General features: G+C 37.8%; 2 protein-coding genes across 4 annotated transcripts; one reads left to right on the forward strand and one right to left on the reverse strand.

Annotated features, from left to right (window-relative positions):
• The first annotated feature begins 804 nt into the window (after positions 1-804).
• On the forward strand, positions 805-10,449 carry cuedc2 (CUE domain containing 2). 3 transcript variants are annotated; one of them, XM_086170714.1, is made up of 10 exons: positions 805-945; positions 1,626-1,749; positions 1,823-1,966; positions 2,547-2,608; positions 2,761-2,888; positions 2,985-3,152; positions 3,250-3,314; positions 3,389-3,449; positions 3,525-3,694; positions 10,313-10,449. In XM_086170714.1, the coding sequence occupies exons 2-9, from the start codon at positions 1,676-1,678 to the stop codon at positions 3,669-3,671; spliced, it is 849 nt and encodes a 282-aa protein (XP_086026840.1). In that variant the 5' UTR covers positions 805-945; positions 1,626-1,675; the 3' UTR covers positions 3,672-3,694; positions 10,313-10,449. The 3 variants fall into 3 exon arrangements, with proteins under 3 accessions (XP_086026840.1, XP_086026832.1, XP_086026825.1); XM_086170706.1 differs by lacking the exon at positions 10,313-10,449 and adding an exon at positions 4,219-5,494; XM_086170699.1 differs by lacking the exon at positions 10,313-10,449 and having other exon boundaries at positions 3,525-5,494.
• On the reverse strand, positions 3,763-17,763 carry hif1an (hypoxia inducible factor 1 subunit alpha inhibitor). Its single transcript, XM_086170687.1, has 8 exons — positions 17,357-17,763; positions 11,783-12,033; positions 10,609-10,757; positions 10,294-10,439; positions 9,983-10,089; positions 9,126-9,189; positions 8,922-9,032; positions 3,763-8,279 (listed from the first exon to the last, which is right to left on the reverse strand). Exons 1-8 carry the CDS (start codon positions 17,534-17,536, stop codon positions 8,211-8,213), a joined length of 1,077 nt encoding a protein of 358 aa, XP_086026813.1. The 5' UTR covers positions 17,537-17,763; the 3' UTR covers positions 3,763-8,210.
• Between the last annotated feature and the right edge of the window lie 1,107 nt (positions 17,764-18,870).

Here is an 18,870-nt window from a genome sequence, read left to right on the forward strand (position 1 = left end):
GAGTAGACTTTACTGGCGTACTGTTGTTTGATCAGTGGTTATTCAGGAGCCAAAGAAAATGTTGAATTTTTCCAATTACAAAAAAAAAAAAATTAAGAAGAAGGCCAATGTGACTTTTTTTTGGTTGCTTTGTTTTGTTTAATTTTGTTTGCAAGTCCTGCAAGTCCTTGTTAATCCATGATTGCTAACTAAACATTGCATGCCTTTTTATACAGCACAGGAAATGCTTTATAAATCATTGTATCTGAGTCTTGAAGTCTTGCATGAATGATTGGCCATGTAAAATTGGTTTCAGAATGTAAGTCTAAGTTTAGGCAATGCAGTCTATGTCATTTGTCTTTATATTTCAATGCACAGAACAGAATCAAACTTTCAGTGAACTTATTTGTGTTGTGAAGAACTTCGCAACACCTCTTACATATCAGTCACTGCAGGTGGGTGTAGTAGGGTTTCCACGGGAGAGAAATCATTTTTTCCATGTACCAAGAACGAAAATTGTATGATATCATATTCTCAGAGATTTTATAGGGAGGAGGCTTGGGGTTAGTTTTTCGGATGAGAAAATATTTCATAGACAAAATGTCTGATTTCCTGAAGTAATGACAGTATTTTCACGATAGTGTGGGTATTAACAAATAAGTTCTCATGGTAAATACATGTACACTTAATATCTTAATGAATGACATAGGCAGGGTCGCTGGCTTTTTGGGGGCCCAAGTGATTGTATCTCTTCCATTGACATTTCAAGAAACATCTTAACTATATCAAGTGAAAATCTCGGGGAAACTGCCCTGTTTATATAGAGGAAATGACGTCTCAGTGTTTTGAATCGTGCGGGTTAGCCAGAGGCAGTAACACCACCAACTGCACTGACCTGACCTGCAGCTCAAAAACATTTTAGGGGGGGAAAACTTGGACCTTCATGTATCCACTCTTTATGTAACGGTAAGTGGTCTCCGTGAAAGGTCGGTGTGACGATACTGAGCTGGCTTTGCGTTGAGGTTTGAAGTGCTAGCCGTTAGCGTTTGTGTGTAGCTAAACCTAACATGACGTTACTCGCACTTTGCAAGCTAGCCAAAGGAAACTATCCTTTGCTGGCGATGAGGCTGAATTCATGCCCATAGTCACCATTCAAAGAGGATAATTTGTTCAAAAACAGCGTTGTGAGTTATTATCTTCACTCCGCATTACATCATCAATGGCCCCTGGTTTTAATTCACTATTGATAGCTAATTGTTAGCTTTTGTAATGGCCAAATTACGTGGACGGTGAAGGTAGCCGTTGTCGTTGTTTGGTGCAAACTAGTCACTCATTTAGCAGCTAAAATAGAACAGCTATAGCTTAGCTTAGCTTTTACGTCTAAGAACGTCCTTGGTGTGTTGGTGCGACGCTGTCCCGGCCGCCTTTGCTGTCTTGAAATAACCATAAAAGTCCTGCTCAAACTAGTCTGATATAGGTTTTCGTTGGTAAACTGATAGTCCTGCACGCATCTGGGAGCTTTCATAATAAGTGGTTTTGTAACTTACTCATGTAAGCCCTGACTATTTGCCATATTTGGTGGAGGACGACAGCTGTCTTAGGCTCTGGCGTCGCTAGCGTTGCCCACTTTGCTGTCTCCCACTCAGGCTAAAGCGACCCCTCACTGCATCCCATCCATTGCGGCCAGGAGAAAGCGATGGACCTGCACAAAATCATCCACAGTGATTTGCACGAATTTATCCAGACGTATATTCCAGATGCAGATCTCAGGTAAAACGAATTTAAATTGTTACGTTCGTTTTACTGTTCAGTGGTAACCCCACTTTGCCTATTTTACTACCAGCACGCTGGATGATGTTCTCCTGTCCTACATCACCGGGGTCCTGGAGGATCTGGGCTCCCAGCAGCGCATTGAAGAGAACTTCGATGTAGACGTTTTTGCAGAGATGCTAGAAGCTTACATACCAGGTTTTGCAGAAATTGATAGGTAAAGCAACACTACATTTGCACATTTCATTCTAATTGTTCTGTCTTAAATAAAGAAGATAATAAAACCTGTAATCTCAACTGGAGTGAGGGACTTTTTTTCTTTTTTTTTTGGTTGAGCAAGTCAAAAAAGAAATGTATTTCTTGTTTGTATTGCATTAATGTCAGGAATCCCCCCCTCATAATTCAACTTTCATTTGTAGTCTTTGAATATATATATTTTTTTAAACTATGACAACCTTTTAATGGCTGATACACCAACCAGATGATTTGGCTATTTCCATCACTTTTAAATTTTTGGGGGTTTTCAGAAGCCTTGCTCCAATCTTATAAGAGTTTAGATGCAATGCCGCTAAATATTGGTATACATATTATTGTTGCTGTATATGTTGTGCATACTCATTGAAATTGGAATCTGTCAAAATAAATCAAGCATTGCCCAGAATTTAATTCCTATCTTTTGATAAACACCTACTATTTCATATCACACGCATTTTACATTAAATACGTGGATTTTCCATTAACAAATATCAAACAGTACAGAAGTAACATTGTCACTAATGGGTTTCTTGTTTTTTTAGTGTGAAGGTCTGTGAAATGATGTTCAGCATGGCTTCAAAACTAGCCTCAGCTAGGACTTCAGGTATTCCCTCCATTGCTATTATTCCCCACTCATACTCCATTTTGTTCTTCCCATGTGATTTTTCTGATTTTTAGTGTACTGCCAAAGGATTCATCTTTGCAATCTTCACAGATCAGTTACTCAATATTTGCACTTAATTTGTTTCTTTTTAGCTGATGAAGGAAATGATGTCCCAAAAAGAAATGACACTTCATTGAAACTCACAACTCTGCTCAGTGATCCCCCAACAGGGAGAGAAATGCAGTGCATCAAAACACAGACAGAGGGAGCCACTGCCAAGGCAATAATTTTAAGCCTAGTCCATGTCCTGTTGTTGTTATGGACTTTAGTCCTGTTTTTGAACTAAAAAATCCATCTGAAACCATTACTTTTACAGCTACCAGTGTCTGAGTGGGAAACCCAGGAGCAGCACCTGCTAGAGATGTTTCCAAAATGCAGTCTGTCTGAGGCCCGCAGTGCTTTGTCAATTGCTAAAGGAGACATGGAGGAAGCGGTCCGGCTTATCATAGAGGGTGATGTCCAACTCAGTCCAACTCCTCTTAATGTGAGTCTGCACAATCCCCAAAAAAATCTGTGCCCTCATGAATGACATGAATCTGGGTAATCACTCATTAAGTTGTCAAATCACTATGTTTTCTCAGGTCAACCAGGGGAAGACTATTTCCTCTGTGGCAGACCAGAAACTGAAAGAGAGCATCCTTGAGAAGTAAGTGAGAAGGTACACAGCTGGACCTGATTCCTCTTTGCTGTATCCCTCATGGTTGCACTTTTTCACTGCAGGTACATGCTTGTTGACAGGGAAGAAGATAACAAAACGCACCGGCCTGTTGCTCCCAAAGACGTAAGTCAGACGCCATGATTCAAACATTGGTTTAAGATGCATAATATTTGTACTTCACATATGGCACTTCTGCAGGCACCGAAAAAGCTTGTTCGGTACCATGGTAACCAGGTGGTGACCACAAAAGGAGAGCGATATCAACTTGTGAAGAAAAATGAGGACGAGGATATGAAGAAGACGTACGTCAACCTCAAGCCTGCACGAAAATATAGATTCCATTGATGGAGACAATATTTTCAAAGCAGGTATCAACAGTATTGTTTACACTTATTAATTGATTAATCAGTCAGTGTGGCCTGAGTGTGTTGTTTTGTTTTTCTTTCCTTTTTTTTTTTTTTTTTTTTACATTTCCCAAATAAGGAAACATTTGTTACTGTGCAAGTGGCTTTTTTGAGTTGCCGTTATTTGCCTTGGTTAGAATATTTAATTACAAAATTTCAGTTACATTTCCTTATGGTGCTTTAGGCATCATGAGTGATATATTGGTGGGGATGTTATGACTTGTTCTTGTTTGTGTAACCCTATCTATTTACCATCTTGCCATTCTGGTGCTGCACTGCCTTTTTTAACCTTTTAATTTCACATTTTTATTTGTTTATTCTTTGAATCCATATTTATGACAGGGTGTAATAAGATGCTATAAATTCTTTGTGTATAGTTGGTGCTGTAGAGATTCGTGTGGACAACTCAAGTCTCAACTGGTTTTTAGTGTAGTATATTACATCGAATGCCAATGTCGTCTCAACTTTAATTTTCACATCTCTTTTAGAAATGTAGTGCTGTGAAAATGGTCCGTCAGTCCACACTGGGGTTTGAACTTTTTTTTTTTTGTACTGCAAAGCTTTTTAAAATAAATGTCTTTTCTCTGAGACTGAATTTAGCGAAACGTAAAGTGGATGCCCTCATCTGACCTCTTTTTATAGGTTTAAAACATGTACTGACTGCACTACATAAATTGTCCAATTCTAGTATACACTTTACTGAATATCTACCAAAGTATCAGCATGCAAGCTTAATCTTTTTATCTGGGTAACTATTTAACTGATTTTGTATCAGACCATGTTTCTGATGTAAGAATTGACTTTTATTTCATTAAAATTTTCTGGTTGTGTGTTAAAACTAACCAGGTCAGTTCTTTAAGGAAGTCCGACACATAAAACTGTTCTTCGTAGCAGATAAATTAACAGGCTGTAAAGTGTTCAAGATGAAGTCCATAGTCCAGTTTTTAATTTCATCCATACTACCACACCCATGATTTAATAATTTATAAATTCTATATAAATATAATAATTAAAAATGGAAAAAGATGACTGGCCTAAAGCCACTACATTCGACAGCCTTTTGCTGTCCAGACATCATCACAGCATAGAGTATTTCTTAGTGTCAGGACTAATTAGTGATTAGTCATTGGGCCACACAGATTTCCACAAACTTAATCATTCAGCTAACATTCTTCAACTAGAGCACTATAAATTATTGAGGGCTGACCCCAAATGCCCCCAAATGCCAACTGAAACCTGTGGCTGGAGAACTCAATTTGAAAGCTCACCAAAGCCGCATTTTTATTTTTGATATAGATGTTTAGATTTTCAAAATGTTAATAGTGAAGACAGAGTGTTTGTTTCCAGGATTTGTTTACCTGAGTTTTATGAACTGGTTCTCTGTGTGACACCCTTTATCTCAACTTGTGTTCTGATTTTGTTTTGTTACTTTTGGTTGTGAATATCTTGTGATGATTGGGCTGTTTCTCAAGTCTGGATAGTCGTACATTGGTATAATTGTGTTTCTTTATTTTCTAACTGAAACTATAAGCTATTGGAAGTTGTTTCGGATCAGTGGTATAATAACTTTCCTAAGTCTATGTGTAATAGTTGTTACTATCATCATCCACAGCAATATTGTCTGTAATTATTCTGATGGCGTTACTATAGCGCATGGAGAGATTTAACTAAAGCTGTGTCCTTACGACTGTGGTAAAACTCTTTGCTTTGAGAAAAATGCTGACGCACAATTTATAGTAAATACTAATTTTTGTATATTACCAATTATTTTGTTGTTTTTTCTTAGAAGCAATATATCATATGACTCTTCACTGGAAACATGACTATTTCAATAATTAATTTCATCAGTAATTTGAAAAACCCTCAGTGTAGAACTTTGCAAGCAAACTTTAATCAGGGAAACAAGGAGAACACATATTATGTTCAAACACTACTACAGGCATCCATCCAAACATGCCTCATGTCACTCCACAAACCCCCTTTCAGTCTCCCTTTTAAAGCTGTTTAATGTGAATGAAAAACACATTGATAATTTACCAAGAAAACTTCTTGCGACATTTAATGCCATGCCACTGGAAAGCAAGGCACATACAGTAAACAGGATTACCCTAGCAAGAGTGCAGTATAACATCCATTTTACATTTGGTATTTTTTAATATATTTTTTTAACAGAGAAGTAACACTGATCTATGATTGTGTGATATTAGAAATGGATATGAACTCAGTGACAACTGAGCCTGTTTACATCAAGTGCGTTAAGTCCTTCATTTCTCTGTTGATTTTCTTTTACCAGGACAGGGATGCTAACCATTTTCAAAATAAACCCAACCCCAAAAAAGCACATCTGAATTTTTAATAAGCTTTTTAAATCTTATGTATTGTGTTAATGGGGTAGCAATTATGGCAAGGTCTGCCATTTATTATGAATTTAAAAAATCCAAACTTAGTCAATTGTAATGTAATTTGGTGTTGATTTTTGTGGAATTTCTTAGTCTTTTAAGTGTATTTTAATTAAGATAATCTCAGGGCATCACGGTAGTTAGTGCTTTCAATTCGCAGCACAGATGACCCTGATCCAGTTTCCACATTCGATTCCTTTCTGTGTTTGAATGTTCTCCCCTCCCATGTTCCTTGGTCCTCCCCCTCAGTAAAAAATATTGAGGAGCTTAAGTCGAATAAATTTGAAAAATTGCCCCAATGTGTGAATGAGAAACTGGATGGTTGTCTGTCTCCATATGTGGCCCTACATTGACTGGCGTTTGGTCCAGGGTGTACCTCGCCTCTCGCTCAATGACCACCAGAATGGGCTCCAGCATCCCCATGACCCTAAGTGCAGGAAAATGTGTAGGTAATGGATGGATCATCTGGTGACTGGTCAGACCAGTTTCTTCAGTGCAACTTAATGTAATTTTGGATGTAGAGATCAAAAAGATCTTGGCAAAAGTCTTGTGATGTAGACTATGGTCGAGATATTTAATTTTGTTTTTCCTTCCCCCCAACTTTGAGAAAAGGAACCCCGGCTCCTGTCAAATACAGCTTACTGAACATAAATATGCCCTATCCACTAGTTTGTTGTTTTGGCACATATAGGAGAAACAAAATAATCATTTTTGATTGAAGTGCATGCTACAATCATCTGAGAGCACTTAAAACTTCTATTATGTTCCAGCATTCAGGTAACTTTCACTTAAGTCGTCAAAATATTGCTGAATTGCTGTGTGAGAATTTTTAACTCTAAAGTATATTCATAAAAACAATATGTATAGTACATCTTGAAGCTTGACTATGGCTACTGAAAAGTTTTATGCTATGGGAGTATAATGCATGAAACAACTTGAATATGATGATGCAACTAACTTGAACACTGGGTGCATTATGTTGCAATGTGATTGCTGACGCTTTAACTACATTCTAGCAGGTAGACCTGCTAGTATAGTTTGCTTTTAACTCTTGAATACATACCAATCTAAAAGTGCAGTTCACTTGAACCATGTTTATGCCTTAAAAGATGTTACCATCATATTCCCATGAAAATGTCATTCAAATGTTCCAGGGACTTCCTGCAGTTATTTATAGTAATTCTTTAAGTGTATTTGCAACTTCTATTGCAGTATTATAATTTATTATCATTTTCCATTCAACTACCAGTGGTGTGTAAAACGGCACATCCAATACAAGTTCTTAAAATATAAATCAAACAAGAGCATAAATAAAACACAAAACAATCACTCAGCTAAAGTAATTTGGCTGCAAGCAGTCATATGTTTCTTGAGCTGGATAAATGAACATCCCCAACTTCACTGCTCATTTTATACCCACACATTTTTTTGAACATATTTCATCAATGTTTAATTATAGTCCTATTACTTTGTGGCAGTCCCTGTGCTCCCTTTGCAATTAAAACATTTCTTGCTTGTTACTCCCAGAGAACCGCAATGTGAAAAGGTTTAGAGACAATACAGACTATGCCAACAAACATTTCAAAAACATTTGATGACTGGATACCTTAAAAGGCGTGAGTCAAATCAGTTGTGAAGCTATCTTAATGACAGATGGAAAATTATAACATTGTCATCAACTATGTAAGTAGTGGTCTAAAAGCAGAGGATGCTCCTAACGTACCGCTCTCTGGCTGATTTTTACTGAATGAGTGAGCAACCGTCCTCAAACACCGTTTTGCATGAATTGTGACAATATCTAGAGAATGACTCAGATAAATAACTAAACTTAGGCCACTTCAAAAAAAAAGAGTAAACAGACTTTTTCAAGTACGGCAAATTCCCATGAGTCAATTGTTTCTTCAGCAACTGTAGTGTGTATAATGATCATGGCACTCCAAGATAGCTGAGGCAGAATGGCTTCAAGATGGTCACTTATTGCCATGGAGTAATATGCAGCTTCGAAGTCAGGATGCAAATCACACATGCAGCACTCTCACATTCGGACACATACAGTTTCTGAAGCAGTCCAGTGAAAAATGTTAGGTGTTGGATTCCAACTGACAACCTTCATATCGCCCCTTGATCATCGTTTTCAGTAAAGGTCCAATCTATAGAAAGAAAAAAAGGAAAGGATTCTAGATTAGAATAAGACAGTGTCGTTTCACTCATCTTGCTACACTGCTTGTGTCCCCTTGTACCAAATCAGGTAGGCCATAAATATTCACAGTAAGTGGGTTGCAGGGAGGGTGGCATGCTCGGGGGATTTGAAACAGTAGGTGACCTAAATGTAGGTCTGATCTGATGCTCTAGAAAATAGCAGACTAACATAAATATGTGCATTCAACCCCATTCCAAGTGGACAATGGGAAAGTGTCTGACTTGGGCTCTCCCCCTCTCTCAATTCATGTGCATCAATTTATTACTTAGAAGTCCCTAAAAAGTAGCAAGAAATAAAACAGTCCGAATAAAATAACTAAAATCTGGTCAAAAGATTAAAAAAAGACAAACACATTATTTATAAAAAATCCAAGTCTTTAAATAGCTCCCAAATCACCAAATAATTTCAAGAACTAATGATGACAGTCATAAAAAGTCACCACACATTTTCCAAAACTAGGCCAGACATTATCTTGTGGTATAATAAAATAAAAAATGGGCTAAAAATATAAACAGATACAAAATAACGTTAATCTGCCCAAAATGTCCAGAAAAAGATACGAGGTAAAAGACATCAAAAGAAGTGCTTTTACTTCATGTGGGTCACCGAGAGCTTCTCCAAGCATCTTCTCGATATTTCTCATGATGGCCACCTTCTGATGAGCTCGTAGAGGGTACTCTATCTTTTTGGGAGTGGGGGCCCCCTAGAGAGATGAATCGCAATTGTGAAAAATCAAAGCACAACTGCTTGCACATGAACGGCAACATTAGTACAATATTAATAACAAAATACATACTTTGTACCAGAAATTCACGGTGATCGTCACACCACCATTCAACAGTGATTCGATGTGATGCCACCTGAGGAGAAAAGACAACTAATAAGTAACAATTCTTGCCGCAAATCTTTTAACTTTTGAAAGTCACTATCATATATTGAATAAATGAAAAATAATTCACATAATTTAGAGAACAGTAGCTTTGGTCACAGATGAAGCCCTCAAGCTCTTCACTTGTGGATTTCAGCTTATCACTTGCCATCTTGCCCTCAACAATATGCTGTGCCTCCTCTTTTCATGCTCCTGTACTTACTGGAAATGCAGACATTGGAATGAAATGGCAAGAAATACCCAACTTTACTCAAATTACAGGGAAACTCATCAGATACACAAAACATATAAAAAAAGAAAAAAGAAAGACTTTTATTTTCACATTCAGTTATACATATAGGAAAATTCTAATTGGATATTTCCCAGCTCTGCAGTTATTCCAGTGTTTGCCCTCTCTTTTTATTGTGAAAAATCACCCTTTGAATCTGGATCATCTTAAATATCATTGTTATACAAAAGCAAATCTAGAAAGATATATGTTATTTGATAAGTGGATGTTTTCCAGTCCTTCTGGAGATTAGCTTTTATCCTCTCATTTCGTTTGAAAAATCACCCTCTGACTCTGGGCCAGTTGATGTCGCTCAATATACTCTGTAACTCAAACAAATACTTTTGCAGCATCATGAGCTCTGAAATAAAACCATGTTTTCTTAACTACAAAGAACAGGAAGACATTTGCCACCATTTGACCCAAGAAACTTCATCAACTGAATAATTGTTGAATACATTCTTTTTAAAGATATGCAATGAGATGGCATTCTTACCAATACATGGGGATGTAGAGAACATCTCCCGGGCCCACGACTGCCTCATAGCCAACAGCGTTCTTGAAATTAGGGAACTTCTCAAAGTGTGGGTTATCAAAATCAACCTATAATAGAAAATATACTTTGAATATGTAAAATTACTGTATTTTTTTCAGTGAAACTCTCAAGAGATACAAGGAATTTTTACTTTAGAGCAACAGGTTGATTTGCCTGGCATTCTGGCACAGCAAATTCAAAATATAAGCTAGTGAAGAAATAAAGCCTTTGTTTAGCATATTTATACATATATATATATATATCTATCTTACTTGACTCTGTCTGTCACAGGGGTGATGCACGGGGTATGGATACAGACACTCAAACTGATCTGGAGGGAAGAGGATGCATCTCTTATGGCCTTTGATTTGTGCAAAGAAGTTCTGCTGCTCATCGTAATGTGCTGGTGTCACATTACCTATGGCGAGAAAAAAAAATTGATAGAAAATAGGATGTGCAGAGAGTATAGTGCACAACCATGGTAAAAGAGAAAATTGAAAATGAAAGCCAAATGTGGAGCTATATAACCCAACAGGAACTGAAATTGCCAAAGCTTCATTGCAGTGGGGGGTGGGGGGGGCGCTTACCCTCCATGCCAATGAGCAGAAGGTTTGATGTCAGCTGTCCCCAGTTCCTTTTTGCTTGCTGCTTGTTGATCCAGTTCCAGTTGAAGCCAAGGAAATCAACAACTATCTTCTTTCCGACCGTGTCGTTCAGGGTCTGCTGCAGGTACACTCTTCAAAGATTCAGAGAACAACATCGTACAAAATATGTGACTTGCCTTCTAAAACACCATTTAATATCACATCCTGGATTCCTCAGCTCTCAGAAAATTAGAATACATGACTTTGAAGAAGACTGCTTGAATACTGAATGAATGCAATTTGAGACCAACTGTCAAATCAGTGAAAGGGACAGAAACCAAAAATGATTTCAAATACTTGTACTTCTTGTTAACATTTAAAATCAAAGCTCATATACATGAACCATTATTTAGTTGAATTTACCATCTGTTATTTTGTAATTTAAGCATGTTATGTTAACAAAATAGGGATTTTATTCTAGAGCATTATACCCTATGCCCTCCTTTTCAAGGATCGTGAATATGAAGTTAGAATTCTCAAATTAATCTTTTCATTTTCGACCTTTCTGATTATTTTTACATTTTAAATCACAGTGGGAGGAAAAAAAAATCAAACTTCAATTAAAATATTTTAACACCAAATCTAAAAGACTTATTTTGTATATTCAGGAATTCAATATGTTTAAACATGTTTTTAAAAATGTGCCAGAATCCTGTCACGATTAACCGTATGTATATTCACAGAGGTGCAATGTCAACAGTCTCCTTGATTCTCAGGAGTTAAATGGGGAGTTAACTTCATCAAATGGTGTATTAAGCACACATCCATGCCTTTCTGCGTGCGTGCATGCAAGCCTGTGTGTCATCAGGTTAGAAGTATGAGCTTCAGCCCTGATTCATCTGTATAACTGTTTAGTCACCACCCCACACACTTTCCTGTACCGTCTCATACTTCACAAGAGGGTGAACATATTATTTTGAAACACCTGCAGAAAGATATTTTGCTCCCAACTCACATGAGGGCGGGGGGGACGCTAAACAGTTACATGGATTATTTGATTTAGTTATGATTTGGAATTCACCAGAACTTGGTTATAGAAATGTGGTTAAAATAAACAAAGATTACATCTGTGAAAATAACAGGTCATGTCAAAAGATATCTAACAAAGAAATCTTACCTTTCCTCACCTCCCATTTCCTCTGTTTTCTGCATTTTTTCCACAAACTCTGAGAATTTCATCTCCATTCGTCGTGACTTGGGGACAAAGTTCTCAAAGTTGGCCATTTTCTTCTCGTCATAATAGAGGAATTTGTGGTTTTCTGCAATGTATACAGAGAAGTCCCCATTTCCAATGTTCTCTTGTAGGTATGCAATATCCCATTTGAGAGCTGGATACACAAGGTTCGTATCAGTTAATACCACCGGCTCCTGAAACCAGAGACAGGGCATCTTAGTATTGCAGTATGGGGAGAGAAAAAAAAACAAATCCTTATTATTTAATGTTCCATTAATTAGTATGAAGAATATGAAGAGACCTTTGCAAGTAATTATAGATTGAAAAACCAAAGAAGTATCAGCCTGTGTCTAAGAATTAGAATAAGAATAAGAACAACTTTATTTATCCCGAAAGAAATTGTTGTGCTAGTTTCAAGTAAAACATAACAATAAAAGATAATAGTAGGAAAGAGGGAGAATAAGAAATACGAATAAAATATAAAGTGTAAAGTATAAAATATATATATAAAGTATATATGTAATAAATGTAAGGTAAATATATAAAGTATAAAATATAATTATACAATATAAAGTCTGATATTCAATTTTAAAGTGAGATGCGTATGGTATTTTCTTACTGTTGTTATAGCTTGACATGATAATGCAGATCAAAATGTAATTGCATTTATCAACTGTGGCCGCTATGAAATGCGACAGATGGTTACACTGATGCATTGGCTTCTAAAGATTTGCTTCCGTGTACTCCAGCATCTTTTGTTTCACATAGTGCAAATTTAAAACAAACAAAAAAAAACATCGATCGCGGAAAAAAATGTGTGCACTGTTTCTGACGGATGTGTTCTTGAAGCAGTAGCGGTAATACATCAGTCTTGAATAAACAAGGAAAGAAATGCCAACACGCAGACACCTGCGCAGTATCTGGTACTGGATATACAGCGAGAGGGCTACGTGACAAACTGAACGTAGACTGGCAGGCGCGCTCCCGCGGACTCGCCGTGAACGCTGGAGGAAGTCTGCGGTTCCAGAGTTGGGATGTCGGAGGGGGAAACGACGTGGTGAATGAACGTGTCGTTTTCTTGTCAAGTGCCAGAAAAATGGACCGTCCCTCACACGGGATGCTTTTCACACGAGACTTGGGTTGTGTTATTTGACGAAGTGTCACAAGATGTTGCCTGTCGCCCGACAAACTAAGACCTTTTAAAGGAGGAAATAGTCTCTCTCGTTGCTCCTTGCTCAAAGCGTGTGAACGGCGAGTTGCCGGGAATACAACGTGGAAATAAAAAGTGGCTCAGGTTCTGAGAGACTTAAACATGGGGACGATCGCTCTTTGCTGCTCAATCCAACACCAGCCGCGATCACTATCAGGTGTCAGTGGTGACCCAATCCCTACAGCAGCTAGATAGCGCAAGCTAGCTCCTTGTAGATGGATGCTTCACTAGTGCAACACATTTTGGGGAATATTATCCTCCCTTTGTTTGTTGGAAACTGAAACTCCTGTGTTTGTGAAAAGTGTTTAAGAAAGTAGGGGGAAAACAACGCCCGTTTATTTCTAGCCGTTTGGGATTGGGCCTAACTGGCATAAAGCCAAACCATCCCATATCATCCTCTTCCTATCTGCTATTCCTGGGTTTGCACGTCCATGTCTTATGGCCTGCCATATGAAAAGACCATGTCAAAAAGAGGAGGGGAGGGTGGGGGTGTTCTGGCTCAGTTCGATCTGGACTTCCTCCATGAACGTGGATCACAGAAATGAAAACAAATATATTGGAGAAAATGGTGATCTACTAACCCCATGGGAACATGCTCCATGGGCATCCATGGTTCAGTGTGAATACTCAAAATGTAAAACAAATTACTCACAGTAAATGACAATTTTTTTACAACTAAATAGAGACATACAAGTGTGTTAGTGTGCAACAATTGCATTTTTCCAAGAGGAAATTTCACTATCATACCAATTTTACAAATAGTACTATTCTTGTACCAATATGTCTACTGAAGATTGCTTCAATAACAGCAACCCTAACACTCATCTCTGGAAACATTCATTGTGTTAAATACAACCATTTCTTGTGGACAACTGGACATATTCCAAAAGAAAACAATGGTATTAGATGCCCATATACACTGCACACTTCCAAAATATTGCAGGGTAATTTCCCATTGAAATACAACAAATTACAAAATCATTCCAAAGAAAACACATTTTAGGATGAAAAAAATAATAACATGAAGTAAAAACATTTATTTATACATACATATAAAACAAAAAAGGAAAATGTGTTTTAAAAATGGAAGCTGAGTAAGCTGTTCTAACGTCATGGTTCATATTCTAGGTCAAACAACTGCAAAGGGTTTATCACCTTTCTCTCTTAATGTACTTTCTAGAACAGCTATTATGGTCTTCTCTAACAGTCTGAAGTTGCCAGAAGGGGACAAAGTGAGCAGTTATGTAAGTGGTTGCTTGGTCGTGCAATGCCTTAAGAATTATTTCAAAGTTTTTAATATTGATTCCATATCTCACAGGGTTCCCATGACAAGAGGACAACAATTAGATTAGTGTGAGACATGCTAAATGTGCAAAACATTGTGAATAACTTCTAGCTAATTAATTAGTCTCTAAAGGCAGCAGACCATTATACTTCTCAGGGCAATAAGGAAATGGACTCTCAATCATCAAAAATGATCTTACTTTGGCAATAATTCAGTAAGATAAGGGCAAAGCTTTTTGAAGATGTAACTCTCACTCAATCATAAATATATTTCTGGATACCTAATTTTTCTATTTTTCCAAAAAAGTTGAACATGTGTGAGCTATTCTAAGCCACAGGGATTTTGAGACACTTATTAATGTCTCCTACATTTTCCCAGATAACACTGAACTTCTCTGGTGAGTGGGGTTTGTTGGTAAAAAAACAAAATATATGGCGTAAACAGTAAGGTACATAAAGTAGATCTCTGAGACACTGTGGTGTATTGTCATATACTACTGATACTACAAAACAGTCCCTCTAAGTGTCATCTTAGAACCAATTAAGCACAGACTATGTGATCACAAAAGTATGACCAGCAATGGGAGAAGTTGAACTGTTAAGAGAAAATGCTTAAAGAGGAGCACCATGAGTCGTGTGATACTGCCTGAAATTTTACTAAATATCTGAAAATGTCGTGGTACATTAAAACAGCATCTAGCAGCTTAGCAACAGGTCATTTGAACAACTCTAAAATTAAACAATTTCTGATGATGTAAAAAAAAAAAATACAAAAATATTCAATTGCAATGCAATCACTTTTGCATTTTCTAAAGACTACATGCATAACTGCCACTTGATCTGGGTCTGATTTTCTAAAGACCAGCAAACAGACCAGAAGTAATTTTACATAATTCATTGGTTCCACTAAGCTCAAAGGATCCTGGCCGCCATTGGTCCTTTTATGATGTTATTATGATATTTATAATTTGCACTTAATTTCTGAAACTTCATATACTCTTTAGCACTTACCCAGCACCGGTCAGCAGTTGTCAATCACAGAGCCACATGTAGACATATAGCCAATCCGTCTCACATTCACACTAGCAGATAATTCAGTCTTAAATGAACCTTCTGTGTGTTTTTGGACAGTGTCAGGAAGCAGAGGTACTCAGAGACAACCAACACAGACATGCAGGGAACATAAAAACTCTGCACACAAAGGCCCAAGTAAGGCCACTTGAGTCAAACCAGGAAAAGGGCAAGTTCAAATGACAGAAATCGGAGACACTTGAACAAAGAAAAGCTATCAATAATTTTTTCTAAACAAAGAACTGGAGTCTAGGTCACTAGCAAAGCACTGTTGCTGATTCTCTGTGTGTTGTCTATCACTGTTGCTATAGTGATGATGCACATGGTATGGAAATCAGCCGTGTATGTAGTTTGTGAAGACAAACTTTGTGTTCCTTTTCATCTGCTGTTGCACAGAGTAAAGATCAAGAGATTCCCAAGGAAACAGGGCACATGGGTGGTGCTGACAGTTGAAGCTAAAGTTGGCTGCATTTATCAAGCCACACTTTCTTTGCTCATGAGTATTCTGTGACATTACCACTACAATAGCAACCTGTTGATACATATCCATGGTCAGATTGAAAGAAGTAGATCAGATTTTGATTAAGTAAATTTACACCTGCAAAATCTATCCAGGCTTGACAATGATGGGCCATTATCTGGATGACTGGGAACGTTCTCCAAGAAAAAATTACAAATTTTTATCAAATTTAGAAAAAAAAACTATATTCATTTCTAATGTCTCAAAATGGAAAACATCTGTTATGCAATTTTAATTTGTATAAGAGGAGCCAGTTTTGTTGTGGTTTTTGCTCAAGGTCTTGCCTCTTGGAGAATTTAATTTGCAAAATAAGTAACTTCGCAACTAATATGCACACAGTGTAGTGTTACCCTGTTAGCTGAAGCCATTACACAGGGAGACAGTTAAGAACAGGTGCTAAAACGTTCAAAGTTCTCAAATGCAATGTCACTTTTCTTTTTTTCTCTACCAATGTATTTAATTAACACAAGACTTTTAAGCAACTATCAGACAAGATTCTCACATCATATCTGTTTTTCTGCACCTCATCACCTGCACAAACATCTTGTCAGTTGCTGGTTGTTGTAAAGAATAACACATAAACCAAGCTTTGCTTATGGTCCTTTTAGTATGAAACTTATACGAATGATATTGTCAAACTCACTTGAGCTATGTGTATGAAAACTTGCTGATCCCTTCAACCGCTCACATTGATTAGGTTGCATCTTAACCCTGGAGCATATATGAGACAGAATTAGGTTTGACCCCTCAATGCAAAAGTTGAAAGTGTGCAATTCTTCCATTGTCCGCATGCATGTCACACATCTGAAGCACAAATTCATGGCCTGAGGCTGCTATATCAGCTTGAGCACCTCTTAAACATCAAAACCATTATGTATTTTTTCCACATTGAACTCAAAGGCGATGATACCAACTTCTCCCAGAGTTGTCTGGGATATGTAGCGTTTATATTGCAGCAGGTATTTCCCAACACATGTCAACAGCAAGCCAGCCGAAGTGACATTAGTCCATAACACTTGAACAGCACCCAGCTTTGCTATGGTTATGTGTAATAAGATAGCAAACATATACTTTCTATAAAAATATGATAATCATAGATTGGTTGCCAAATGACGGATTCTTTTTGAGTTGAGGGACGTACAAGAGTTAACTGTTTTCATTGTATCTCATTTTCGATTACTTATTAAAACATCTTTAATTTTCAGGGCCCGCAATAATCACTATTATTATTATTAAATAAATTGCGCAGGGGTCATTTGTGAGAAAAAAAACAAAGTTTTGTTTCAAAAGACATTGGATTTAATAAAACACAAAACATTGCCTAACTTTCATATCCTCATTCATCATTTTCATTTGAAGTAAGGTGTTTGTGTGTTTGTATTTGTGTAGGTGTGTGTGAAAAGTTTTACCAAGCTACAGTTAGCGGATTTACCTCGTTATTTATTAGCATCTCTGCTCTGGGGTCAGTGTGAGACAACCGGGGAATAGGCTTGGTGGGGAAGGAGTAATTTCGAAGCTGAGACTCATCCCAGGCCCGGGTTTGGATACCGGAGAAAGCGGCGCCGCCCTCACTCGCTCCCCGATCAGCCTCCACAACGGTCGCCGCTGCCATGGTAGTCGAAAAGCGTCGATTAGCCGCGTCCGAAGCTCCGTCCACCCGGACAACAAGCCGTCTCCACGGACGCTCCTCTGGTTGCGCCACTGGGCAGCAGCGGGACCGTTCTACTCAATTTTCCATTCAGAGTTTTGTCGGTTACAAAGCGACGCAGCGCTACCCAAGACGAGCCCTCTCCGCGAGTTCCTCCGGTTCTGTATGGCTGTTTACACACCGTGTTGACAGCCAAAAACTAACGACTCATACTAAAACAATCAAGGAGAGACGCGGAGGAGTTTGTGCTACGTTTACCAACAGTGACATCTATCGTACTGGAGGACCGGAGGAGAAAAAAAAAAAAAACATTCTTTAATACCCACCTTCACCAATAGGGGAGCCATTGTCTACGCTATCAATAGAATAGAATAGAATAGAATAGAATAGAATAGAATAGAATAGAATAGAATAGAATAGAATAGAATAGAGTTACAACAGTTACAATGATGAAAAGACAGGAGGCAGAGCTAGAGGTCGCAGAGATTAAGATGCTAAGGTTCAGTTTGGGAGTGACCAGGATGGATCGGATCAGGAATAAGTAAATCAGAGGAACAGCACATGTTAGATGTTTTGGAAAGAAGGTCAGAGAAGCCAGAATGAGATGGTTTGGTCATGTACAGAGGAGGGAGAGTGAATATATTGGTAGACGGATGCTGGAATTGGAGGTCTAGAGGAAGACCAAAGAAAAGATTTATGGACATTGTGAGAGACAATATGAAGGTAATTGATGTGAGAGAGGAGGATACAGAGAATAGGGTTAGATTGAGAAGAATAGAATAGAATAGAATGCACCTGTCATCATCCCACAATGGGAAAATTTCAAATCGCACAGCAAAAAGTGGACAGTGCAGTAGAGGTAGTTAGGTTACAAAACAGTGACATTCAAAGTATCAGAAAATATAGAAAATAACACTTTTTATTTTTTATGATACTTTATTGTACCCTTACGGGAAATTATCACTCTGCATTTAATCCATCATGGTTGATGAACATTGGGTTGCCACTTAGCGGCGCCAGGGGACCGGTTAAGTATCTTGCTCAACAACTCTTCGACAGTCTTGGAGGAGTATGGGAATCGAACAAAGAATATTTGGTTCCAAAGGTGACCACTCAAACCCCCTGAGCCATGCAACACCAGAAAAAAATGTAAAAACAGAGTAAGTGTATGAGTGAGTAAGTATATCAGTAAATGAAATCAGGTTTATTGTGGGCAGAGCTGAGTGTACACTTGAAAAGCAACGGAAAAGAAGGACCTGCAACATCTCTGCAACAACCTGGGGTGAAGGAGTCTGTTG

The sequence above is a fragment of the Fistularia commersonii genome, chromosome 2, assembly GCF_037954325.1.
Source record: "Fistularia commersonii isolate RoL2024-O1a breed Wild chromosome 2, RoL_Fcom_v1.0, whole genome shotgun sequence".
In the NCBI taxonomy this organism is placed as follows: Eukaryota; Metazoa; Chordata; class Actinopteri; order Syngnathiformes; family Fistulariidae; genus Fistularia; species Fistularia commersonii.